This window comes from Aquarana catesbeiana, linkage group LG08, assembly GCF_042186555.1.
Source record: "Aquarana catesbeiana isolate 2022-GZ linkage group LG08, ASM4218655v1, whole genome shotgun sequence".
NCBI classification, from domain to species: Eukaryota; Metazoa; Chordata; class Amphibia; order Anura; family Ranidae; genus Aquarana; species Aquarana catesbeiana.
Window position 1 is genome coordinate 74333062 of NC_133331.1, and position 27066 is coordinate 74360127.

The 27066-nt window shown below is 44.9% G+C and overlaps 2 protein-coding genes across 2 annotated transcripts in view; one reads left to right on the forward strand and one right to left on the reverse strand.

Annotated features, from left to right (window-relative positions):
• Nucleotides 1–4946: 4946 nt before the first annotated feature.
• The window catches only part of MFAP5 (microfibril associated protein 5), a 102997-nt gene continuing 80877 nt past the window's right edge, over nt 4947–27066 (forward strand). The window contains exon 1 of the mRNA XM_073595978.1: nt 4947–5111. The gene's annotated coding sequence lies outside the window, so the exon portion shown is untranslated. The remainder of the gene's footprint in view (nt 5112–27066) is intronic.
• Nucleotides 21029–22036, reverse strand: LOC141106681 (olfactory receptor 6B9-like). The gene has a single exon (XM_073597619.1). The coding sequence runs from the start codon at nt 22034–22036 to the stop codon at nt 21029–21031; it is 1008 nt and encodes a 335-aa protein (XP_073453720.1).

The following is a 27066-nucleotide window of genomic DNA, read 5'->3' on the forward strand; positions in this document are numbered from 1 at the left end:
TGATTTATTAATGTTAAGTTTCCCAAGTCTATTTCTAATTCTGTCCTCCGTTAACCATGGAGGTGCTTCCTGTGATGTGTCATGAGTATAAACACTGCAGTTTTGGTTACTGAAGCGCCCCCCCCCCCCCCCCCCCCTGATTCCCTGATGAAGACTGAGGAGAAGAATAAATTCAATACCTTCACCATCTCCCCATCCTTTGTAACCAGATGTCCTTCCTCATTCTTTATGGGGCCAATATTGTTTGTCCTCCCCTTTTTTACTGTTTATATGCTTAAAGAATTTCTTGGGATTTTCTTTGCTCTCTCTCTCTGTCTTTTGTGTTCTATCTTATCTGCCCTAATTGCACCCTTACATTTCTTGTTGCATTCTTGGTAAAGTCTGAATGCTGATCCCCCAGCCTTGTATTTTTTGAAGGCCTTTTTCTTTGCTTTTATATGCATTTTTACATTGGAGTTAAGCCATCCAGAACTTTTGTTCGCTTTTTAAAATGTATTTCTTAAAGCAAACCCATCTATCCTCCATGTTCTTTGTTCTCTCCTGTATTGTACAATAAACATAGATGTTGCTTTTTTTCATGTGAAAAGGTCCTTTTTTTTTCTCTGCACTGGACAACTCAGCTTGCCTGCGGCACTTGGAGTTCAAGTGGCATTAGGGAGCAGCAAGCTACTTGCATACTTACCAACAGTCCCGAATTTCCCGGGACATTCCCCGGATTTAGACTCTTTTCCCGATTTTATTAATTCCCGGGGAATGTCCCGATAAATTCACTTTTTCCCGAATTTTTGTCTCCGCCGGCCACCATTTTTGAGAAGACCAGAAGTGGAGTGGAGCTGGGTGGCTTCAAAAGAAGCCGAGCTGCTGCGGCATTGCCCACCCCCACGCTCCGCCCCGCTCCGCCCACCCTCCGCCCCACTCCGCCCATCTGTGCTCCGCCCCACTCCTCCACGCTGCCAGTCTGTTATAGAAAGGGGCAGGGGTGGGCGGTGCTTCTAGTGTAACCACGCTGCCAGCTCCCTTGGCCTTCTGTAATGGTGGCGGATTCACCGCTGGGGACTCCTGATGTGAGGGGGGCTCCCCTGGGGACACCTGATGTGAGGGGGGCTCCCCTTGGGACTCCTGATGTGAGGGGGGCTCCCCTGGGGACTCCTAAAGTGAGAGGGGGCTCCGCTGAGGGCTCCTGATGTGAGGGGGGCTCCCCTGATGTGAGGGGGGCTCCCCTGGGGACTCCTGATGTGAGGGGGGCTCCGCTGAGGACTCCTGATGTGAGGGGGGCTTCCCTGGGGACTCCTGATGTGAGGGGGGCTCCGCTGAGGACTCCTGATGTGAGGGGGGCTCTCCTGGGGACACCTGATGTGAGGGGGGCTCCCCTGTGGACTCCTGATGTGAGGGGGGCTCCGCTGGGGGCACCTGATGCAAGGACAGGCTCTACTGGGACACCTGATGCAAGGACGGACTCTGCTGGGGGCACCTGATGCAAGGACGGACGGCTGGTGGCAGGCAACGTGGCAGGTGACACGCTCAGGGATCCCACTGATTCAGCATTATGGTGAGTTGAATGATTTCATTTTATATTACAATGTAATAATAGAAATAATGCACTTCAATCATCCTGACACCATAACAACCATGGTGCCGGGATGATTGAAGTGCTAACACCAGGTGTTTGGAGTATCTTTATCTGCTGATTGTTAAACTTTCTAGAATACACATATTTCTATTGTTGTGTAGGATCTGGGGCTGCTGTCCCTCCATCCCTCTCCCCCCCTTTCCCTCTCCATCCCTCATTCATCTCAGACTCTAACCACACCCCCTTTGAGCCACGCCCATTTAAGACATGCCCACTATTTCGCGTAAAGCACGCCCACTTTTTGCCGCGGCGCGCTTTGCGCGCTGCATTTTTCTTTTCCCCTGTGCCACACCCACAAACACATGCCCCACCCCCTAATTTTTACAAGACTCCGCCTACAGCCAAAAAAGTGTCCCTAAAAATTTTTTTACAATGTTGCCAACTATGTACTTGTTAATGTCATCATTAAATTGGTAGTTTTAATAAGTATTCAGAAAAAGTTTAAAAGGAATGACTTCCTGTCCACAGATCCTAGGAGAAGGAAATGATCAGCTCTTGTTTGCTCGTGCCTAACACACACATAGAAATCTATTTAAAAAGATATTTATTTGCACTTTGCCCTATTTCACCGCTAAATTGTTAACTGGTTTTCAAAAGCTGAAGATTTTATTGCCAGATACATAGTGAAAAGCAGAAGACTGGTAAAATAAGCCAAAATCAGTGAAATGCTGCAAAATAAAAAATGCAATACTGGCTTGGGGAAGTTTTCTTTTCACAACTGGCTACTGGAGCACAACTGGGTGTCAAGCATTTGGCTGTTGGCTTTAGGCTTGCAGCCACTTTAAGCCATTTGTCTGAACATTGCACCCCGCCACAGCACATATTTCCCTCCCTACCAGTGACTGACACAGCACAGGGACAGGAGTGGAGAAAGAAGACTTTGATAGGCCCTAACTGTGCCCCAAAACTTAAGCTCACCCCCACCAACTGGATGAAGGAAAAACATGATTGGCCAATGGGTATAACCCTTGTTCTGTCCCTAATATATCTGTTTCATTACTGGTATGTCAGTGATTGTTAGGCCCAGGAACAGGATGGGTCGTCACTGGTAATGGCAGGAGGACTTGAATATTTCAGCAGCTTACTAAGCTGTGAATCAGCCTTATTGTGTTCATGCTCTTCTCTTGACTCCCTTCGCTGAGGTTTTCTTTGGAACAGCTGCAGGGATTTACTGCTCTTCAGCTTCCCATCCTGCAATACAGTTTAATCAACAGACATGGCCTCAGCATTCCTTTTATGCTCTTAGGCCTCTTGTCCACTTGCAGAGCTTGGGTGATCTATCCCACAAGACTCTGGACATCATTTGTGTAGGTTTTTCCACTAGAGAGGCCAGTACTTCCAAATACATTACTTTCGATAGGAGCTTATCTTTGTCCTTCTGGCGGTTCTGCGTAACCCCTACCAGCGTAGCTAGTTTACACTGATCCTTTACCTTAATCAGGGATCAAGGATAACTCTCTTAGAAACCAGTGAATAATATAATTATCCACCTTTTATAAGATAGTCCCTTAGTTAAGGAGAACAATGGACATGACTGATGACTCGATTTGAGTGTATCTATATATTGGTTTCCACTAGAGATGCCATTCCAAAGAGCACTATTTGGCAGTTTCTGCTGTAGGATGCCAACACATCAAGTGGGGCTGTGGTATGGTACTTCCAAACCCTGCACCTTTGGCAATAGTCTATCTTCATCCTTATGTTTTTAAGCAACCTCCACAAGCCTAGCTAGTTAACACCGATCCTAACCATCATCTAGAATCCAGGATTCAAATATGTCTCTTGAAAACCACTAAAGAATAACAATTTCCACTTTATGAGAAAGTCTCTTCATTGAGGCCAACCATGGACATGGCTAATGACTGGTACTCTACTTCAGTGTATCTAGTTACTGTTTTCCACTAGATAGGCCATTCCAAGGAGTACACCTTGGCAGTTTCTACTGTAGGATGCCAACACAGGGGGGCTATGCTCCAGTACTTCCAGATACTGCACCTTTGGCAGGAGCCTATCCTAGTCTTGTGATTTTGAGTAATCTTTACCTGGCTAGTTCACACCGATCCTTACCCTAATCAGGGATCAAGGATATTTCTCTTGGCAATCACTGAAGAATAAAAATGTCCACTTTTATAAGACAATCCCTTATTTAAGGATATTATTAATAGTTTTTCATATTATTAATATTTTATTTAAAATTGTGGGTTTAGTGACTTTAGTTAAGTTGGAAACATATGCAATAGAGTAGAGAAGGATTACCATGTAGACCAGCCTTTCTCAACCTTTTGAAAATGGAGGAATCCTTGAAATAACTTCTTGGCTTTCTGGGAACCCTTGTTAAAAATTATATTTTCAGCTCACAGTATATTAGTGTGATTGTCAGTGTGAAGAATGCACCTTACATTTGTGGTCATTGGGAGGAATCCCCTCTTAAAGATAGCTGAAACAATTATTGGTGTCAGTGGTTACTCAACTGAGAGGCAGAAATCGCTTACTGCTGGAGCAACCCCTAGGAACCACCCTGAGGAACCCTAGTTAAGAAACCCTGCTGAAGACTATGCCTGTGAAGGTTCTCATTTATCCAATTCATGGTAAATATAGTAGTAGTTAGGCACAAATCCATCTGAATCCAGTAGAGTAGTTTAAAAGAATATTACAAGTCAACTAGGAGTGCTGAAACAGTAGGAATGTAAGAGATGGTCGGTATTGCACGTCATAGGGTGCCATGTTGGGGAGGGGTGGCTGGGTGAAACTTCTGAAGTAAAAGCAGAGAACATCTGGCAACCTTGCATGCAAAAATCCTCTCTGTGTATTAGTGGATTTATATAAAACAGGTAGGGCATGAGATGTCAAAAAAGCTCACACTACAGAATTTCCCAGTATTAAGAAAAAAAAGACAAACTACTGGCAATAATTTGATGAAAAGTAATTTTAAGTTTTGTGAAGTTGAAAAACAATTATTTTGCTAACATTTATCAAAAAGATCCTTTAGCATCCATTTAAATTGGGTCAGCTTAGCCCAGATCTCAGAGAGCTGCATGAACTGCCAAATAATTTACTAGTTTGAAAGTATATGAATTCAAGACCATCACTGTGTGTGGGTGAAGCTTACATGCAATACATCTGCGTTAATGACCACATACTATTGCGCAGCCTCCACTGTCCTCATCCTCTGGGTCTATAATGCGCTAGATGACCACTGATATCCTGCAGGTGTCACAGCTCAATGTACACTGAGATATTGTTTCCCTATATGTTGTAACATATCATAGTGAGCATGAGCAGACAGTGTGTGAGGGCCAAACAGCTGCCCAGCTGCTCAAATATTTTACGTCTTTGGGTGCGGCCTTTAATCCAGAAAGACTGGATAAAAGACAAAAATGAGGGGAAGAAAAGGGGAGTAGAGAAGGGGACAGAGGAGAGAACCATACAGAGGGACCAGCAGAGACACAGGACCAGACCCAGAGACTCGGGCAGGAGAGAAGTAAGTGCATTATTACCTGGAAAATACCCCATGAGAAGGGAGCTCGGGGGAGAGGAGGAAGGATGGAGGGAAAGACAGTGACTGGGTAGGGGGGAAGAACGAGAGAGAAAAACAGAGTGACCATATGGGAATGTAGAAGGTGAGAGATAGAGAGAAGGGGGTACAAAACGGAGAGCAAAAGAAAGGGGGAAAGGAAAGAGAGAGAGAGAAATTGGACTATAGAAGGGGAGAGAGAGAGAAAGACTATTTGACTATAGAAGGAGAGAGTGAGGAGATAGGTAAAGGGCACTTAGATTAGGTGGAAAGAAGCAGGAAAGACAGACTGAGAGAGCGAGAAATCCCCTGGACTCACCCCCTCTTATCCCTTACCCCTGATAATGTCCCCAAATGTATTCCCTATACTCTATATTATCCCTTACCCTTCCCTTACTCCTGATAATGTCTCCAAATTTATCTCCATCCTCTTAATATTATCCCTTACCCCTGATAATATCCCTGGGCTCAACCCTATCCTCCTTTATAATATCCCTTACCCCTGATAATGTTCCCAGAATCACCCCCATCCTTTATATTCTACTTTACCTCTGATAATGTTTCCGAACGTATCCCCCATTCCCATTCCCCTTTATATTATCCCGTAATGTCCGTAGACTCACCCCTCATTCTCCTTTATAATATACTTTACCCCTGATAATGTCCCTGGGCTCAACCCCATCCTCTTTTTTTATATTATTCCTTTACACCTGATAATGTTAACATAATCACTCCTCATCCTCCTTTATATTACATTTTACCTTTTCATAATGTCTCTGAACTTATCCCCTATCCATCTTTATATTATCTCTTACCCCTGATAATGTCCCCAGACTCACGCCCATTCTCCTTTAAATTATCCCTTACCCCTGATTAGGGATGAGCTTTATGTTCGGGTCAAACATGAATTTGACTTGAACATTGGCTGTTTGCCCATTCGCCGAATAGCGAACAATTTGGGGTGTTCGTGGCAAATTCGAAAGCCGTAGAACGCCCTTCAAAAGTCTATGGGAGAAATCTAAAGTACTAATTTTAAAGGCTTATATGCAAGTTATTGTCATAAAAAGTGCTTGGGGACCTGGGTCCTGCCCCAGGGGACATGTATCAATGCAAAAAAAAGTTTTAAAAATGGCCGTTTTTTCGGGAGCCGTGATTTTAATAATGTTTAAAGTGGATGTAAACCCAATGTAATCCTTTCTAAACTACTGCCATAGGGGTTATCTATAAGGATATACATGCCTCCTGCATGTATCATTACCTGTCAAATGTTATGAGACCCGGACAACTGCAGATTCTGTGGGTGGGTCTGTTGTCTGGAGCTCGGTGGGTGGAGTCGTGATGTCAGTAGACTCCCCGCCCACCTCTACACTCCCCTTGTCAATATGCATTTTCTCCTGTGTATTTCTAACACTGAACTTCTGCTATGATCTCTAACATCCAGTGAAAAGACAGGAAAGTAACCACATGACTTCAGCATGCCAAATCATGCTGACGTGTGCAACAGCCAATCCATGCAGAGCTGCTGAAGAAAGGAGTGGGAGGGAATTAAAAAATAATGCATGTGTCTTAGGCTGGTGCACGAGATATGTAAATCACCTGTCACTCACAGCAAGGGGGAGTATTTGACAAAGTTTTTCTCAGTTTGTCAAGATTTATCTCACTGAACAATAAAAGAGGATTGCTCAGAGCTGGATTAACTCTGTGTGGCAAGACTGGGCTCAAATGATAGGAAATCTTATACTCTACAGTATGATATTAAAAAAAAATCCGGGTTTACATCCACTTTAAGGTGAAACAATAAAAGTGAAATATTCCTTTACATTTCGTACCTGGGGGGTGTCTATAGTATGCCTGTAAAGTAGCGCATGTTTCCCGTGTTTAGTCCCTGCACAAAATGACATTTCTAAAGGAACCAGACCCTTATCTGAGCACGCAACCTGGCAGGCTGCAGGAAAAGAGGGGGGGACAAGAGAGCGCCCCCCCCTCCTGAACCGTGCCAGGCCACATGCCCTCAACATGGGGAGGGTGCTTTGGGGTAGCGCCCCAAAGCACCTTGTCCCCATGTTGATGGGGACAAGGGCCTCATCCCCACAACCCTTGCCAGGTGGTTGTGGGGGTCTGCGGGTGGGGGGCTTATCGGAATCTGGAAGCCCCCTTTAACAAGGGGACCCCCAGATCCCGGCCTCCCCCCTGTGTGAAATGGTAACGGAGTACAAATGTACCCCTACCATTTCACAAAAAAGTGTGAAAATGGTAAAAATGACATGACACGGCTTGGGGACAAGTCCTTTATTAAAAAATAAAAAAATAAAACTGTCCCACGTAGTCTTCTTCTTCTCTTGCTCTGCCGATGGACCAAAATTTTTTTTAAAAAAAGCCGCACCGACCCGCCCCCATGGGAAGCACCCGCTGTATGACGCATCCTCGCAGGTGACAGTTCCTTTATAACTGAGGGAGGGGCCACACTGTGACATCACCGGGTGACTCTGCCCCCTCTGATGCATGGGGACATCCCTATGGCTTCCCTGTAGCATCAGAGGGGGGTGGGGCCACCCGGTGACATAACCAAGTGACCCCGCCCCCCTCTGACGCTAGGGGGAAGCCATAGGGATGTCCCTGTGCGTCAGAGGGGGGCAGGGTCACCCGGCAACATCACCGTGTGGCACGGTCCTCAGTTATAAAAGAACTGTCACCTGAGAGGATGGTAATTACGGCGGGTGCCTCCCATGGAGGCGGATCACTGGCGGCGTGCAGGTTTTTTTTTTTCCAGTCCTTTGGCGGAGCAAGAGAAGAAGAAGAAGACTTAGTAGGATAGTTTTATTTTTTTATTTTTTGATAAAGGAGTTGTCCCCAAGCTGTGTCATGTCATTTTTACCATTTTCACACTTTTTTTGTGAAATGGTAGGGGCACATTTGTACCCCGTTACCATTTCACACAGGGGGGAGGCTGGGATCTGGGGGTCCCATTGTTAAAGGGGGCTTCCAGATTCCGATAATTCCCCTGCCCGCAGAACCCCACAACCACCGGGCAAGGGTTGCGGGGATGAGGCCCTTGTCCCCATCAACATGGGGACAAGGTGCTTTGGAGGGCTACCCCAAACCACCCTTTCTATGTTGAGGGCATGTGGCCTGGTACGGTTCAGGAGGGGGGGCGCTCTCTCGTCCCCCCCTATTTTCCTGCGGCCTGCCAGGTTGCGTGCTCGGATAAGGGTCTGGTATGGATTTTTGGGGAGAACCCCACGCAAATTTTTTTTTTTTAATTTTGGTTCGGGCTTCCCCTTAATATTCATACCAGACCGAAAGGGCCTGGTAATGGACTGTGGGGGAATCCCATGGCGTTTTTTTAAAATGACTTTTATGTGTATTGCCGAGACCCAACAATTCATTATAGCCGCAAGTACTTTTTAAATTACTTTTTTTCCTTTAGAAATGTAATTTTGTGCAGGGACTGTTGTAAACACAGAGAACATGCGCCACTTTACAGGCATACTATAGACACCCCCCAGGTACGAAATTTAAAGGAATATTTCATTTTTATTGTTTCACTTTAAGCATTATTAAAATCATTGCTCCCGAAAAAACGGCCATTTTTAAAACTTTGTTTTGCATTGATACATGTCCCCTGGGGCAGGACCCAGGTCCCCAAACACTTTTTATGACAATAACGTGCATATAAGCTTTTAAAATTAGCACTTTTGATTATTCATATTAATGTCCCATAGACTTTAACGGTGTTCGCGTGTGCGAACACATTTTTTGCCGGGGGGTGTTCGGCTCATCCCTACTGATAATGTCCCCAGACTCACCCCCCCCCCCCCCACCCATACTCCTTCATATTATCTCTTACCCCAAAAATTCCCCTGGACTTATCACACATCCTTTAAATTATCCCTTATACCTGATAATGTACCCTGTCCTCTTTTATATTATCCATTACCCATAAAAATGTCCCTGGACTCATCTCCTGTCCTCTTTAATATTATCCCTTAGCCCTGATAATGCCCCTGGACTACCCCCCCCCCCCCCAATTTTTTAAATTACCACCCACACAGGGCTTTTTTTTCTCAGAGAATAGTTGCAGGAACTCCCCTCTCCTAAGTCACCCCTTGTCTCCATCCCCCACCCACCTCCAAGCACCGTCTCTTGTTTCCACCCCCTACCCACCACCCAGTACTACTTCTTTTAGAGAAAACAGAACCAAGTATCATTTTGTGATGCTAAGTAATCTGTACATTTATAATAAGAAAGGTAGCAAAATGGATCCCATGCTGGCAGCAACAATAGACCCCCTAAAAGCAAAAATAGACCCCCCGCAATAAAAGACCCCCCCAACAACAAAATACAGCCTCACAAAAACAGATCCACCTCAGGAACAATAGACCTCTCCCTCAACAATAGATCCCCCAGCAGCCAGCATTTATAGACTATCCAGAAGCTAGCAACAATAGACCCCTCCAATAACAGTAGATCACTTCCAGCAACAATTGATTCACTTGCAACATAATACCTCCCCCAGAAACCATAGAGCCCCCTCCCACAGCAACAATAGATCTCCCCGCAGCTGGCATTATTGGACCCTTCAGCACACCTCAGTACCCCTTGCCACGGCATACATTCAGTACTGGAGGTTGCTGGAACTGCGTTCCCCTGTGTTCCTGCTGGAAAAAAAAGCCCTGCGCTTACTTCTAATAATGTCCCTGGACTCGCCCCTCATCCTCCTTCATATTATTCCTGGAAGAGAGATAAAAAAAATTCCTAGAACATTAAAAAAAAAAATGGAATAGCTGTTGCTCCATCCAAAATGCATGCAAGTTCATACTGTGCGAATAGAGTAAAACGGAATGTTCTCATGCATTATACACTTTGATTTTAAAGTGTGAATGTGGAAAATACCACATTATGGCCACTAGATGGCGCAAAAGAGCATACTTATTTCTAATGATAGTTAGTGCCATCTAGTGGTGAGAATATAGCCTGAGAACATCTAATTTTGCTCCATTTGCACAGAACAAATTTGCATGCACTGTTGATGGAGGGACAGCTATGCAAATGTTTTATAAACACCACTTAGGTTAAGTGGGAAGAAGAGGGAAATGGAGAAAGAGAGTGAGAGAGTGACTGGGAGAAAGAGGGTTAAGGAGAGAAAGACAGAGAAAGAAAAGGAAGAATACAGAGAGAACGGAAAAGAAAGAAAGCGAGGGGGGAGAGAGAGGGATAAAATCAAGAGGGAGAGAGAGATAGAGCTGGGGAGAAAGAGAGAAGGAAGAAGAAAGGTAGAGAAATGGGAGGGGGGGGGGGGGGCGCAGAGAAATAGAAAGAGAGGGGGGAGAGACGGAGAAAGAGATGGGGGAGACAGGAAAAACATTTTCCTGGCTGTGATGATGTACATTATGCAGACATGAGGAAATTTACCTAATTGGAAAATGCTGTGATTCTTTCTGTCCATCTGGTATCAATTAATACAAAGAAAACTAAGGAGCAGTCAGGGAAATAAAGAGTGCATTAATGGAAGTGAGCTCTCCGAATGTATTTGTCCTCTTGCTACTTTGAATGAACTCACATCAAAGTCCCAATACCTCTTGGATGCTTTTTTTCTTCATTGAAGGCAAACAGTGTCTAGGCCACCACTGGTTGGGTCTTCAACCTGGTTTATTAAAGCAGAACACCATGCAAAAGATTACAGGATACAAAAGAATAGCCCATAAAAAGATAACACCAGATTTTGCTGCAATATTCAGTTTCTAACAAGAGATGTTCTTCACTGTATTTTTTTTGGCCACTAAATGCCCCCAGTCTGATGGCCAGAATTATTTAACTCACTTCCTCTGAACCCAGGTTGTCCTGGACCTGTCCCGGTGTGAGAGTGGCCAGGATGAGAAAAGAAGAAACAGCACAGCGATGAGCTCATCTCTCTGTCATACTGTTTTCTTCCCCTATCAGCATGCTGCTTGTCAGCACTTGAACTGATTGCCTCCTTGTACTGCTTCTTCATCTTCCAATCTGAGCTCTGCTGCGCAGAGATGGTAGGAAGCTGATGCTGGGTCAAATAAAATTCAAATAGTTACATTGCTTGCATGCAGTTCAGCTTTAAATTTACTGACTGTTCTGCTTTAACAGGTGATTTGCCAAAAACTGTCTCTAATGCCGTGTACACACGAGCGGACTTTCGACGGACTGAACTCCGAAGGACTTTTTGACGGGCTTTCGACGGCGTTCCGACGCAACGGACTTGCCTACATACGATCACACCAAAGTCCGACTGATTCGAACGTGATGATGTACGCCCAGACTAGAATAAGGAAGTTCATAGCCAGTAGCCAATAGCTGCCCTAGCGTCGTTGTTCGTCCGTCGGACTAGCATACAGACGAACGGATTTTTCGACTGGACTCAAGTCCATCGGAAAGATTTGAAACATGTTCTATTTCTAAAATCTGTCTGATTTTTCGACAGCAAAGGTCCGATGAAGCCCACACACGATCGAATTGTCCGGCGGATTCGTTCTATTGGACCTTTGCTGTTGAAAGGTTCGGTCATGTGTACACGGCATAAGTGTTTGTTAAGGCTTTCCACGGTTATGAGACAGCCTTGTCCTCCCTCCTAGACCTAGCAGACTCTTTCCTGATTTATTCACTGATTTTATTTTATTTTTTTCATTTCTTTTGTTTGATAAATATTTTTTCATTTATGTCTGTTGTCCTACACCTACGAAATGATTCAATAGCTGCTGGATACAACTCAGTTCTAGGACTATAGCAAGAAACTTCCTTCCTTCCTTTTTGATCTGCAGAGTCACTGGCCCTCATAGTAAATGACTAAAATGAGAGCTGCAGCTGCCAAATGCAACAACTTTTTGTTGTCCATAAAGAGGGTGTCATAGAATTAACTCAACCCAATCAAAGGGTCTGAGGACTGTGATGTAGGGGTGTTGGACATAGCTCCCAACTGTCCCTGATTTGGAACAATGCCCCTCTGTCCCGCTTTCCTCCTCATTTGTCCCTCATTTTGGTCTGATCTATACACAGTATCTCACAAAAGTGAGTACACCCCTCACATTTTTGTAAATATTTTATTAAACACTGAAGAAATGACACTTTGCTACAATGTAAAGTAGTGAGTGTACCGCTTGTATAACAGTGTAAATGTTCTGTCCCCTGAGTACTGTGGTCTCATGTGAGGTCATGGGGGGGGTTCGGGGAGGGGATTTGTGTTAGGGGGTGTCAATTTGGGGGGAGGGGGGCAGCAGGGGGTAAGAATTGCTAAATTGCTAGGAGTGGTGATTTAGGGGGATTGGTGTTGGGAGGGGGGCTGGGATAAGAGGATTTGTTCTAGGAAAGGGGATATGGCGGGGGGAGGTTGTGCTAAAAGAGGTGATATGGTGAAGGGTGGATGAAAATTGTGCTAGGAGGGGTAATTTTGGGGGTGGATTTATGATATGGGGGATTTGGAGTGGGGAGGAGAGGATTTGTACTTAGGAAATTTGAGAGATAGAGGATTTGTGCTAGGAGGGGGTGACTTTTTTAGGGGAGGGGCATTTGTGTAGGGGGATGGGAGAAAAAGTTTTCTGCTGGAAGGGGGGATTTCAGCAGGGGGGCAGATTTGTTCTGGGGGAATTTATGCTTGGCGGTAAGCATGCAGATTAGTGCTCATTTATTCTTTTGGGGGGGGGGGGATTTTTGCTTCCACATAATGCTCATACACCTTGGGGGGGGGGGGGTGCAGTTTAGCATGTTCGCACTGGACTCTAGATGATCTTGTCCCGGCACTGATGCCAACTAGCCTAATTATTTTCAATAGAGGTTTCACAATCCAACAACTGACATATTATTTAACAGAATGAAATTACAATTCATTAGAGAACAAATATGAAAATGATCTTACGCTTATTTCTTTTAGGAGGTCCAATGTGTCTTAAAGTGGTTGTTAAGCCACTTATTGCTGTTGCTACAATCCCCTCTGTTATAATAAATGCTTTGCCCCACTGTATGTGTTTTGTAAAATGTAAAAAACTGCTGCTAAATACCTTATTTTATTGCGCTGCTCGGCACTCACGTGACCCGGCCGCCTCTCTCCGCTCTCGAACTGACAGTTACAGCAAGGGGGCCAAGAAACCCCCGCTGACATCAGCCAGGAGGAGGAGAGGAGGAGAGAGACAGCCGTCATGTGAGCGCCGAGCAGCGATATAAAATAAAGTATTTAGCGGTAGATTTTTTACAAAACACATACACTGGGGCACAGCATTTATTATAACAGAGGGGATTGTAGCAACAAAACTAAGTTATGATACCAGCTGGAAGGGAGGGGTGAGCACTGGTACAAGCAGACAGGTATGGAGGGGAGGGGGTGGGGGAGAGGACAGAGAAGGACAGAGCAGGGCTGTGGATGACAGAGCCACATAAACTGACCACGGTGTCAGGGCTCAGCAGCCATGATATACCGTGGTCAGTTTACAGATGGGAGGGTATAGCCAGGCAGGATCAGCCAGGTATTTCAGGTGAAACAAGGGGCCAAATTACACAGCACAAGCACTGTGCTATATAACATGCTTTAAGGGAACAGGGCCTTACTGAACCTTATAATATAGACATCTGGTATCTTCTTATACATGTGTTTAACAACTTTTAGTGAAGGTAGTTCCATTCCAGCAGGAGTTCTGGAGTATGTATAAAGTTTAGCTCTGGAAGTTCAGTTTTAGGTCATAAACAGGTCACTACCCCTAGTCTTACAGCGACGTATTGCTCAAACTATTCCTCAGACTGTTTATGGTTGGACCATTTATGACAAGGCCTCATTAGGAGTCTTTTGCTGACCTTGTTAGTGGAGGTTCATTTTCATTCATGCACCTTGTGACAGAGGTGTGTTGCACTGCCGAAGAATGGTGTGTACAATATTTTTTTGGAGCGCAATGTACGTTCGTTGCAATGGAAGATTCATTCAGAATGGCTGCGTTGCTACAACGTCATGCTGCATTGCATGAGTGTATATAACATCTCTCATCCAAGCTATATGGGGCCCCATGATTTCTAATGGTAGCCCTGCTGGTAGCAGAAGCTTCTATCAGTGAATACAAAAGTTATGATCTTCATATTTACTACATGGAGGAAGAATTCTGAATCACATGTCAGTTACACAGGGCTGAGAGTCACAATATGCTGCTTGCACCTGGCCAGGGCTCATTCAGAGCTGGGCTCTGCATGTACTGAGCGCTCACAGCAAATGTGGCAAAACCACCAAGGAAAATTGGAAGTGTCAGCCCCTTTATAATAATATAGAACAAGCGTCCCTAAACAAAGGGCCGGTTTACAATTCTTCACACTTTTTAGGGGGCTGTGGCCAGTGGGAGTAAACAATGCCTCAGGCTTGGTGGTCAGTGGAAGTAGAAAAATTACACAGTACCTATGATCAGTAGGAAGAGGAATAGTGCCCCATCATTGGTGTCAGTGGAAGGAATTGTACACCAACACTGGCATTAGTGGAAAGAATAGTGCCACATCATTGGTGTCAGTGGGAGGAATAGTGCCTCATAATTGGTATCAGTGGGAGGAATAGTGCCCCATCACTGGTATTAATGGGGGGAAAAGTGTCCCATCATTGGTGTCAAAGGAATAGTGGCCCATCATTGGTGTCATTGGGAAAAATAGTGTCCTATCATTGGTTTCAGTGCAAGGAATAGTGTCCCATCATTGGTGTCAGTGGGAAGAATAGTGCCCCATCATTGGTGTCAGTGGGAGGAATAGTGCCCCATCATTGGTATAAGTGGGAGGAATAGTGCACTTTCACTGGTATTAGTGATAAGAATAGTGCCCCATCATTGGTGTCAGTGGGAGGAATAGTGTTCCATTGTTTATATCAGTGGGAGGAATTATGCCCCAATGTTGGTGTCAGTTGAAGGCATGGTGCCTCATTGGTGTTGTCAATGGAAGGAATAGTACCCCATGGGCCGGATAAAGGCAAGCTGCATCAGACCCATGGGCCACAGTTTGGTGACCACTGATTTAGATAGCGGTAGGATACATAACTGAAGCAATTTGTGTTTTCTTTCTCGAACATCACGGGACACAGAGCCACAGTAATTACTGATGGGTTATATAGGTATCACTGGTGATTGGACACTGGCACACTCTATCAGGAAGTTCAACCCCTTATATAATCCCTCCCCCTTGCAGGGATACCTCAGTTTTTACGCCAGTGTCTTAGGTGATGGACGTGTAAAGATGTCCTGTGCTGAGCTCCAAAGGGAATATCCTAAGATCCTATACTGGGGCAAGCCAGGCGAACCGGATCCATTCAAAGTGTCTTTTCATGGCCGAATTGAATGGTACCCGGGCCTCGTGTCCGAAGAAACGAGGTTTTACCCGTAATGCTTCTCTTTTTAGAGAGCTGGACCCCGCAGATCAGAAAATGGCTTTAAACTTCCTAATTTCTGGCGAGGTGCTTTACGGTCCCAGAACTGTTGGATCCCCCTACTGATGGGGGCCCCAGTCTCTGACGGTTTTTTCAAACGGAGCCCACCGTGAGAGGTGAAGATTGGGTCTGTGTAAACAGCACCCTGCGGCTGGATAAGGTAAGAGGAGATTCCACAGAATTTTTGAGTTCTAGTGGCTTTTCTCCTTTAAGGTAAATGCATGCTATGCCTATTGTGACCACCGGGGGCTGCTAAGAGCACAAACCTACACATGCTGAATGTCTGTCTCAGGTGTTGTAATCGCTGTGTATGTCCCAGCGTATCAAGCAGGCTGCAAGCAGGTAAGGTGGATGGGGGGATTTCTCATGTTTGAATGTTCCCCCCCAGGCTAGAGAGGGGCCACAGGGGTCTAGAAAGTGGTTATACCACCCGGGCTCTGTGGCCTAATGGCCACCATCTCTGAAGATAGCCGTTCAGGCAAATCTTGTTACCAGTCTCCCTCCTTCCCCCCCCCCATCCCCAGCCTTTTCTCCAGAGCATGACAGGAGAGTCGGCAGTGTGGGAAGCGCTCGTTTTTTTCAAAACTCGAGGGGGGGGGGGCGGTAGAGGAGGGGGCGGGATGTCAGCACAGAGTGTTTAGACTCCCACTCAGGCCAGCTGCAGGCTATTAAAGGCACTCTGTACAGGTGCACTCAGCCTTCTGAGAGACACAGAGCTGACGGTCGCATGTAAGGTGGGACACAGGCATTCTCCTAGGCAGCATTTACTGAAGTAACACCAGACTGAGCATTGGGTAGCAAGGCTTTTAGCCAGACTACATCGCTCAGCGGACAGTGTTCATTTGTATACCTCACACCTTGTTGCTTTGCACTATGGGTAGAAGAGGTTCAAGCACCCCAGGAACCAGAGACACTAGGGGATCTCGTTCAGGTTCTGAGGGCCCCCTGTCGGCAGCATCCTTCCCCCCTAAAGATGGGCCAGGGACGGCTAGCCAGGGAGAGCCATTGGGGTCAGGGGCTACACCTGCTTCTGGCACTTCAGCCCCTGTATATATTACACAAGAGGTTTTTTCCTCAACCATTAATGGTCTAGAGGAAAGATTAATGGCCGTGATTACGTCTTCACTCAGTGGAAGAAAACGCACTAGGCTTTCCTCTGTTCCCCAAGACCCTCAGACAGAGGAGCTCTGGGATAAAGGAGATGAATCCCTTTCAGAGGATCGGGATGGGATGGATGATTCCTCTTCGGAGGATTCAGGTGGAGAGGGACCCTCTGCGACTTCCCAAGAGGAGAAAGTCTTAGTGCAGATCCTCACTGGATTGGTCCGCTCCACATTTAAGTTGCCCATACCTGAAACTGCTAAAGAATCCTCTTCTGCTTTGGGGTCACTGAAACCTTTCCAAGCAGCACATGCTTTTCCTGTTCATACTTTACTTGAAAAGCTTATTTATTCTGAGTGGGATCACCCAGACAAACGTTTTTTTCCGCCGAGAAAGTTTTCAACACTTTATCCGATGGAAGAAAAGTTTATTAAAATGTGGGGAATTCCGGCTATTGATGCCGCCATTTCCTCAATAAATAATAGCCTGACTTGTCCTGTAGACAATGTTCAGATGCTCAGGGATCCTGTAGATAAAAGGATGGAATCCCTATTGAAGGATGTTTTCTCCTTAGCAGGATCAGTGGCCCAACCTGCAATAGCAGCGATTGGAGTCTGTCAATACTTAAGAGACCATGTTAAGCAGGTCATCAAAGTATTACCTGAACAGCAGGCCCAGGGGTTTGCTAACCTTCCAGCGGCCTTATGCTTTGTGGTTGACGCCATTAGAGATTCTATCGTGCAAACCTCCCATCTTTCACTGGGGTTGGTGCATATACGTAGAATCCTATGGTTGAAAAATTGGTCAGCCGAAGCACCATGTAAGAAACTACTGGCTGGGTTTCCATTTCGTGGTGCAAGGTTGTTTGGAGAGGACTTGGATAACTATATCAAGAGAATCTCTTGTGGGAAAAGCACTCTCTTACCTGTCAAGAAGAAGAGTAAGCGTCCCTCTTTCAAACGGACTCTTTCCCCAGCGCCGGGGGCTTCAGCCTCCAGGCAGTCTCGACGGCCGCCTCCATCGGGGTCCAGAGACAAGAGTCAACCCCAGGGACAAAAGAAGTCCTGGGGAAAGAAGCCTACTAGGCAAAACACTAAGACCTCTGCATGAGGGGGCGCCCCCGCTCACTCGAGTGGGGGGAAGACTGCGACAATTCTCAGAGCTCTGGCAGGAGGACTTCCAGGACAGATGGGTAGTCTCCACGGTAACCTTAGGGTACAAGCTGGAGTTTCAGGAATTCCCTTCTCCTCGGTTCCTCAGATCAAATGTTCCCAGAGACCCAGAGAAGAAGCAGTCGCTCCTTCTAGCGTTAGAGCGACTTTTGTCGCAGGAGGTCATTATGATAGTTCCCGCAAAGGACCAGGGATTGGGCTTCTATTCCAACCTTTTTACGGTCCAAAAGCCAAATGGGGATGTCAGGCCCATTTTGGACTTAAGGGATCTGAACCGATTCCTAAGGATTCAATCCTTCCGCATGGAATCAATTCGAACAGTAGTTCCCACCCTGCAGGGAGGAGAATTTCTGGCATCAATAGACATCAGAGATGCATATCTGCATGTGCCCATTTTTCCTGCTCATCAGAAGTTTCTGCGCTTCGAGGTAGGAGGGCGCCATTTCCAGTTTATGGCTCTGCCCTTTGGGATAGCCACTGCACCTCGAGTGTTCACAAAGATCTTGGCTCCTCCTCTGGCCAGATTAAGGGCTCAAGGTATAGCTGTCATAGCATACCTAGACGACCTGCTCTTGATAGACCGGTCGGTAGCCTCTTTGAATGGAAACTTTAGGACCACGGTCAGGTGTCTAGAACACCTGGGTTGGATCCTCAACTTAGAAAAGTCTTTCCTAAAACCAGTAAGAAGACTGGAATATTTAGGTCTGATTATACATACAAGCCAGGAGAAAATATTTCTACCCCAGGCAAAGATCACTGCTTTGAGAGAGCTGATTCTGACAGTAAGGACCAAGAAGGGTCCCTTAGTCTGCCTTTGTATGAGGCTACTAGGGAAGATGGTGTCTTCATTCGAAGCAGTTCCCTATGCTCAGTTTCACTCAAGAATGCTGCAACACAGTATTCTGTCGACCTGGAACAAGAAGGTTCAGGCATTAGACTTTCCGATGCACCTGTCGCATGCGGTGCGTCAGAGCCTCAATTGGTGGCTCATACCCGAAAACCTGCAGAAGGGGAAATCCTTTCTACCGGTTACCTGGACGGTGGTAACAACAGATGCCAGTCTGTCAGGTTGGGGAGCAGTTCTGGAACAGGCTGCGGTCCAAGGGGTATGGTCCAAGACAGAGAGGACCTTACCCATCAACATTCTGGAGATCCGGGCGATACATCTAGCTCTAAAAGCCTGGACTATCAGGCTACAGGGTTGTCCGGTCAGGATCCAGTCCGACAATGCCACAGCAGTGGCTTATGTCAATCATCAGGGAGGCACCCGGAGCCGAGCTGCTCAAAAAGAGGTGAACCAGATCTTAGTCTGGGCAGAGATGCATGTGCCATGCATATCGGCATTCTTCATCCCGGGAATAGAGAATTGGCAGGCGGACTATCTAAGTCGCCAGCAGTTACTTCCAGGGGAATGGTCTCTGCATCCCGACGTCTTTTGGGCCATATGCCAAAGATGGGGGGTTCCAGATGTAGATCTCTTTGTATCCCGATTCAACAAAAAGATAGACAGATTTGTGGCAAGGACAAAAGATCCTCTTGCATGCGGGACGGATGCGTTGGTGATTCCGTGGCATCGGTTCTCACTGATTTACGCATTCCCGCCTATTCTGCTACTACCACGACTCCTTCGCAGGATCAGGCAGGAAAGGAAGTCGGTACTTCTGGTGGCCCCCGCTTGGCCCAGAAGGACTTGGTATGCAGAAATAGTAAGGATGACGGTGGGTTCCCCGTGGACCCTACCGGTACGCCCAGACCTGTTATCTCAAGGTCCAGTGTTCCATCCTGCCTTACAAACGATAAATTTGACGGTTTGGCTAATGAGACCCACGTTCTGAGGAGTCGTGGGCTCTCAGGTCCTGTCATATCTACCTTGATTAATGCAAGGAAGCCAGCTTCCAGGATGATTTATCATAGAGTCTGGAAAGCTTATATAACCTGGTGTGAATCCAGAGGTTGGCATCCCAGGAAATATGTCATAGGTAGAATCCTTGATTTTCTACAGATGGGATTAGAGATGAAGCTGGCCTTGAGTACCATCAAGGGCCAGGTCTCTGCCTTATCAGTATTATTTCAGCGGCCACTTGCTTCGCATTCTTTGGTCCGAAACTTTATGCAGGGGGTGATGCGTCTTAATCCTCCGGTTAAAGCGCCCCTAAACCCCTGGGACTTGAATTTGGTCCTGGCTGTGTTACAGAAACGGCCTTTTGAACCAATAAGTCAGATTCCTTTGGTCTTGTTGACAAGGAAATTAATTTTTCTGGTGGCCATCTCTTCTGCTAGAAGAGTATCAGAATTAGCAGCCCTTTCCTGTAAGGAGCCTTATTTGATTATACACAAGGATAGAGTGGTACTATGCCCTCATCCTAGTTTTTTACCTTTCATTTAAACCAAGACATTGTTCTACCTTCCTTTTTTCCAGATCCCTGTTCTCCGGAAGAGAGATCTCTACATTCGTTGGATGTAGTAAGAGCAGTTAAGGCCTATCTAGGGGCAACTACTCAGATCCGCAAGACGGATGTTTTGTTTGTGCTGCCAGAGGGTCCCAATAGAGGACAGGCAGCGTCAAAAGCTACCATTTCTAAATGGATTCGACAGTTGATCATTCAAGCTTACGGTTTGAAACAGAAGATTCCTCCGTTTCAGATCAGGGCACATTCCACAAGGGCTATTGGTGCTTCTTGGGCAGTGCATCACCGGGCCTCTATGGCTCAAATCTGCAAGGCCGCAACCTGGTCTTCAGTTCATACATTCACCAGATTCTATCAGGTGGATGTGAGAAGGCATGAGGATATCGCCTTTGGGCGTAGTGTGCTGCAGGCAGCAGTACAGGGTCCTCAGGTCTGATTGCACCCTACTTGGTCGTGGTTCCCCCCCCTCAGGTAGCATTGCTCTGGGACATCCCATCAGTAATTACTGTGGCTCTGTGTCCCGTGATGTTCGAGAAAGAAAATAGGATTTTTTAAAACAGCTTACCTGTAAAATCCTTTTCTTTCGAAGGACATCACGGGACACAGAGGTCCCACCCCTCTTCTAATACACTATATTGCTTGGCTACAAAACTGAGGTATCCCTGCAAGGGGGAGGGATTATATAAGGGGTTGAACTTCCTGATAGGGTGTGCCAGTGTCCAATCACCAGTGATACCTATATAACCCATCAGTAATTACTGTGGCTCTGTGTCCCGTGATGTCCTTCGAAAGAAAAGGATTTTACAGGTAAGCTGTTTTAAAAAATCCTATTTTTTGTAATACTTGTCTGGAGTTCTGCTTTAACAGTTGATTTTTAATGGCGTCTTTCACTTCTTTATTTCTTAAACAATAAATTAAAGGATTGAGAATCGGCGTTATCACGGTGTAAAAAACTCCCACCACTCGATTCAGGCTGAAAGAGCTACTCAGTCTGGGTCTCACGTACATAAATGTAATGGTGCTGTAATAAATGGAGACGACAATTAAATGGGAAAAGCAGGTGGAGAAGGTTCTCCTTTGTCCGGTAGTAGTCGGTATCTTTAGGATGGTGGTAATAATATAGACATACGAAACCAAAGTCATCGTTAATGAAGTCAGAATCACGAAGGAAGCATTAAAAAAGTCCATCAAATTAATAAGAGATGTATCTCCGCAACACAGCTGCAACAGTGGAGGAGCGTCACAGAAGAAATGGTTGATATTACGTCCACAGAACGGAAGTCGGAAGAGTAAGACTATTTGGGGGGAAGTGGTTAGAAAGCCACCAATGAAGGTGCATAGGCTAAGAGAGTGGCACATGGTGGTACTCATCAGTCTTGTGTAATGTAGAGGTTTGCAGATGGCTAGGTAGCGGTCATAGGCCATAATGCCGAACAGGAGGCATTCGGTGGATAACATAGAAAAGAACAAGAGCACCTGAGTCATGCAACCGTAGAAAGAGATGGATCTCCCATGTGGTGTGATGGTGCTCAGAATTTTGGGGACAGTCACAGAGACGTAACAGATTTCTAGAAAAGAGAGAGTGCGGAGATAATAGTACATAGGAATGTGCAGGCGCCTTTCTCTCAGCGTAATAGTGATGATCAGAGAGTTACTCAGGAGAGTTATTAGGTAGGTAGTTAGCAGGAGGAGGAAGAAAATGTACTGCAAACTTGGAGGTCCAAGAAATCCCAAAATTGTGAATTCAGCCAGCTTACTACGATTAACATCTATCTGTATGAAGCAGGAAGATTTAAAAAGTTCTACCATATACAGTTTAAAGTACATTTGCAATTACATCAAAGGAAGCTCCTGGAATACGCAGCTGGAAATGCATATGTGAGAGCTACCAGCTTATTCTGTTCACCCATTTATGATTTGGGCACCCCTGCCAGACAGTCAGGTCTTGGAAAGTCCCTGCAAGCTACACTACTGTTAAATGATAGGGCCTGGTTCAAAGCACACCCTAGCCTGCTGTATGGACAACCAAGGAGCAGAAGATTAATCACAAGGTCATCCCTTTGCTCTCCCCTCCTGTAAGCATGCCCATAGCGTTAGAATTACTGCAGTGGGTAAACCCATTGAATCTTGATTGACTGATTGATATATATATATATATATCAATCAATCAATCGTGTGTGTGTCTTGAAATTTTATACATTTTGTCATAGTTACATATAGTTACATAGTTACATAGTTACATAGTAGGTGAGGTTGAAAAAAGACACACGTCCATCAAGTCCAACCTATGTGTGTGATTATGTGTCAGTATTACATTACATATCCCTGTATATTGCGGTCATTCAGGTGATTATCTAAAAGTTTCTTAAAGCTATCAATGCTCCCCGCTGAGACCACCGCCTGTGGAAGGGAATTCCACATCCTTACCGCTCTTACAGTAAAGAACCCTCTACGTAGTTTAAGGTTAAACCTCTTTTCTTCTAATTGTAATGAGTGGCCCCGAGTCTTATTAAACTCTCTTCTGCGAAAAAGTTTTATCCCTATTGTGGGGTACAGTATTTGTAAATTGAAATCATATCCCCTCTCAAGCGTCTCTTCTCCAGAGAGAATAAGTTCAACGCTCGCAACCTTTCCTCATAACTAAGATCCTCCAGACCCTTTATTAGCTTTGTTGCCCTTCTTTGTACTCGCTCCATTTCCAGTACATCCTTCCTGAGGACTGGTGCCCAGAACTGGACAGCATACTCCAGGTGCGGCCGGACCAGAGTCTTGTAGAGCGGGAGAATTATCGTTTTATCTCTGGAGTTGATCCCCCTTTTAATACATGCCAATATTCTGTTTGCCTTATTAGCAGCAGCTTGGCATTGCATGCCATTGCTGAGCCTATCATCTACTAGGACCCCCAGGTCCTTTTCCATCCTAGATTCCCCCAGAGGTTCTCCCCCCAGTGTATAGATTGCATTCATATTTTTGCCACCCAAATGCATTATTTTACATTTTTCTACATTGAACCTCATTTGCCATGTAGTCGCCCACCCCATTAATTTGTTCAGGTCTTTTTGCAAGGTTTCCACATCCTGCGGAGAAGTTATTGCCCTGCTTAGCTTAGTATCATCTGCAAATACAGAGATTGAACTGTTTATCCCATCCTCCAGATCGTTTATAAACAAATTAAATAGGATTGGTCCCAGCACAGAACCCTGGGGAACCCCACTACCCACCCCTGACCATTCTGAGTACTCCCCATTTATCACCACCCTCTGAACACGCCCTTGTAGCCAGTTTTCAATCCAGGTACTCACCCTATGGTCCATGCCAACGGACCCTATTTTGTACAGTAAATGTTTATGGGGAACTGTGTCAAATGCTTTTGCAAAATCCAGATACACCACATCTACGGGCCTTCCTTTATCTAGATGGCAACTCATCTCCTCATAGAAGGTTAATAGATTGGTTTGGCAAGAACGATTCTTCATGAATCCATGCTGATTACTGCTAATGATATCGTTCTTATTACTAAAATCTTGTATATAGTCCCTAATCATCCCCTCCAAGATTTTACATACTATTGATGTTAGGCTAACTGGTCTGTAATTCCCAGGGATGTTTTTTGGGCCCTTTTTAAATATTGGTGCTACATTGGCTTTTCTCCAATCAGCTGGTACCATTCCAGTCAATAGACTGTCTGTAAAAATTAGGAACAACGGTCTGGCAATCACCTGACTGAGTTCCCTAAATACCCTCGGATGCAAGCCATCTGGTCCCGGTGCTTTATTAATGTTAAGTTTCTCAAGTCTAATTTTAATTCCGTCCTCTGTTAACCATGGAGGTGTAACAAACAAAAACGTAAATGTATTTTTGGGGGATTTTATGTGATAGACCAACACAAAGTGGCACATAATTGTGAAGTGGAAGGAAAATGATAAATGGCTTTCAAAATTTTTTACAAAAAAATATGTGAAAAATGTGGCGTGCATTTGTATTCAGCCTCCTTTACTTTGATACCCCTAACTAAAATCTAGTGGAACCAATTGCCTTCAGACGTCACCTAATTAGTAAATAGAGTCCATCTGTGTGTAATTAAATCTCAGTATAAATACAGCTGTTCTGTGAAGCCCTCATAGGTTTGTTAGAGAACCTTAGTGAGCAAACAGCATCATGTAGGCCAAGGAACACGCCAGACAGATCAGGGATAAAGTTGTGGAGAAGTTTAAAGCAGGGTTAGGTTATAAAAAAATATCCCAAGCTTTGAACATCTCACGGAGCACTGTTCAATCCATCATCTCAAAATGGAAAGAGTATGACACAACTGCAAACCTACCAAGACATGGTAACCCTGGAGGAGCTGCAGAGATCCACATCTCAGATAGGAGAATTTGTCCACAGGACAATTATTAGTTGTGCATGCCACAAATCAGGCCTTTATGGAAGAGTGGCAGGAAGAAAGCCATTGTTGAAAGAAAGCCATAAGAAGTCCCGCAGTTTGCGAGAAGCCATGTGGGGGACACAGCAAACATGTGGAAGAAGGTGCTCTGGTCAAATGAGACTAAAATTGAACTTTTTGGCCTAAAAGAAAAACGCTATGTGTGACGGAAAACTAACACTGCACATCACCCTGAACACACTGTCCCCACCGTGAAACATGGTGGTGGCAGCATCATGTTGTGGGGATGGTGTTCCTCAGCAGTGACAGGGAAGCTGGTCAGAGTTGATGAGAAGATGGATGGAGCTAAATACAGGGCAATCTTAGAAGAAATCTTAGAAGAAAACCTGTTAGAGTCTGCAAAAGACTTGAGACTGGGGTGGAGGTTCACCTTCCAGCAGGACAACGACTCTAAACATACAGCCAGAGCTACAATGGAATGGTTTAGATCAAAGCATATTCATGTGTTAGAATGGCCCGGTCACAGTCCAGACCTAAAACCAAATGAGAATCTGTGGCAAGACTAAAAAATTGCTGTTCTCAGATGCTCTCCATCCAATCTGACAGAGCTTGAGCTATTTTGCAAAGAAGAATGGGCAAAAATGTCACTTTCTAGATGTGCAAAGCAGGTAAAGACATCCCCAAAAAGACTTGCAGCTGTAATTGCAGTGAAAGGTGGTTTTACAAAGTATTGACTCGGGGGGCTGAATACAAATGCATGCCACACTTTTCACATATTTATTTGTAAAAAAATGTGAAAAACATTTATCATTTTCCTTTCACTTCACAATTTATGTGCCACTTTGTGTTGGTCTATCACATAAAATCCCAATAAAATACATTTACGTTTTTGGTTGTAACATGACAAAATGGGGAAAATTTCAAGGGGTATTAATACTTTTTCAAGGTACTGTATATCTATATTCATGTTAGTTGTATGCAGGCTAAGTAATGTGTCAGTGTAAATCTTTCAGGTCTAGATTACCTCACAGAGATCACAGTACCCCCATGGCAATGCCTTCATCTACTTTTCTCTTAAGAAAGACGGTGCCATCTTTCTTCAGGCATAATTCAGAGTCGTCTTGCTCTTGTTAGTATACATCTTTATAAAACAGAATCATTCATATATCATTAAATGCATTCTTAAATACAAGCAGTATAAGTACCAGAATGTGCCTTTTGCAGTCCTTGTACAGCAGGGCTGCAGTGAGAGAGGAAGAAGCAGTATAAAGATCCATTCAGTTCATGTGCTAACAAGAGATGAAAGGTGAGTGACGGAAAGATGTGCTGATTACTGCGCTGCTTCTCCTTTCACTGTCCAGGCTGGTCCAAAATACCTTGAGCTTAGATGAGTTGAATGATGCTGGCCACCAGATTGATGACATCTAGTGGCTTAAAAGAGCACTGCAGGAGAAATCTCTGAACTGAAGCTGGATAGTGCAGAAAAGAGTTGGTTTTGTTATTTCCTCTGTTAATGGGCTGTTTATGTTTATCTTGTTAGCTTTGGCTGGAGTAAAGCTTTAAGGCAACATTCAGAAAGACTTTAAGAGTTTAAGAATCTGTCAAGCTGAGATCACACCGGAACCCTCAGAAAACACACCAAGGCTGATGTATTGCAATGCCTTGTTATAAATCAAATATAAAAAATCTTTCTCATTGTAGTTATTTTTATTTAATGTGGACTGGTGAGAGATCCATTATAAATGATAAAAAAGGAGAAAACAGTCTAAATCACAAACATTGCAGCGTTCAGATTCTATGGTCATACATAATAAGCCCTTATTGGATTTCCACAGGAGATGAGATGATTTATATTCCTGGAGATATTTCTGTCCTCCTTCTGCATCATATAACAATAATGTTGCATTTTTATTTGTCTCTTCTTCTCTTTTATATAATTATATAATATAATAATATAGACAATGTTGCTATCTTCGCAAAACTTTGTTTGAGTTTCTGAAGCTTCGAGAAAAGCATTGCATGGATCCCCGGAGAACAGAAACATTAATTATAGAAACATTCTTACAATTCATTAATCAGTCCTAAAGGAGTTTAACTTTTGGATCTCCTGGGTGTAAGTCATTGACTAGATGTCTGAAAAAAACTTTAGTTTGGATATACAAATTTTATGTATAGTGTAGCAGAGCGTCCCAGAGAGAGCTGGGAAAAGTCCTGTTCAGGGTTTATACTTCTCCCAGGCACCTCTCATACACATTCAGGGATCTCTGATCCATGGTCCAGTTTGGGTCATGGTCCTCTCCCCCAGGCCAATTTAAACTCACCTGAGACAGACAGCCAGTGCTCTTGGCCTGGGAACCTCAGACAACTGCTGTCTAGGAGAGCATAAGGTTGGGAAAAACTATGTATGTGGAAGCTGACAAGCTGTAGGCTTGCTCAGCCTGGTAGTTAGGATCTG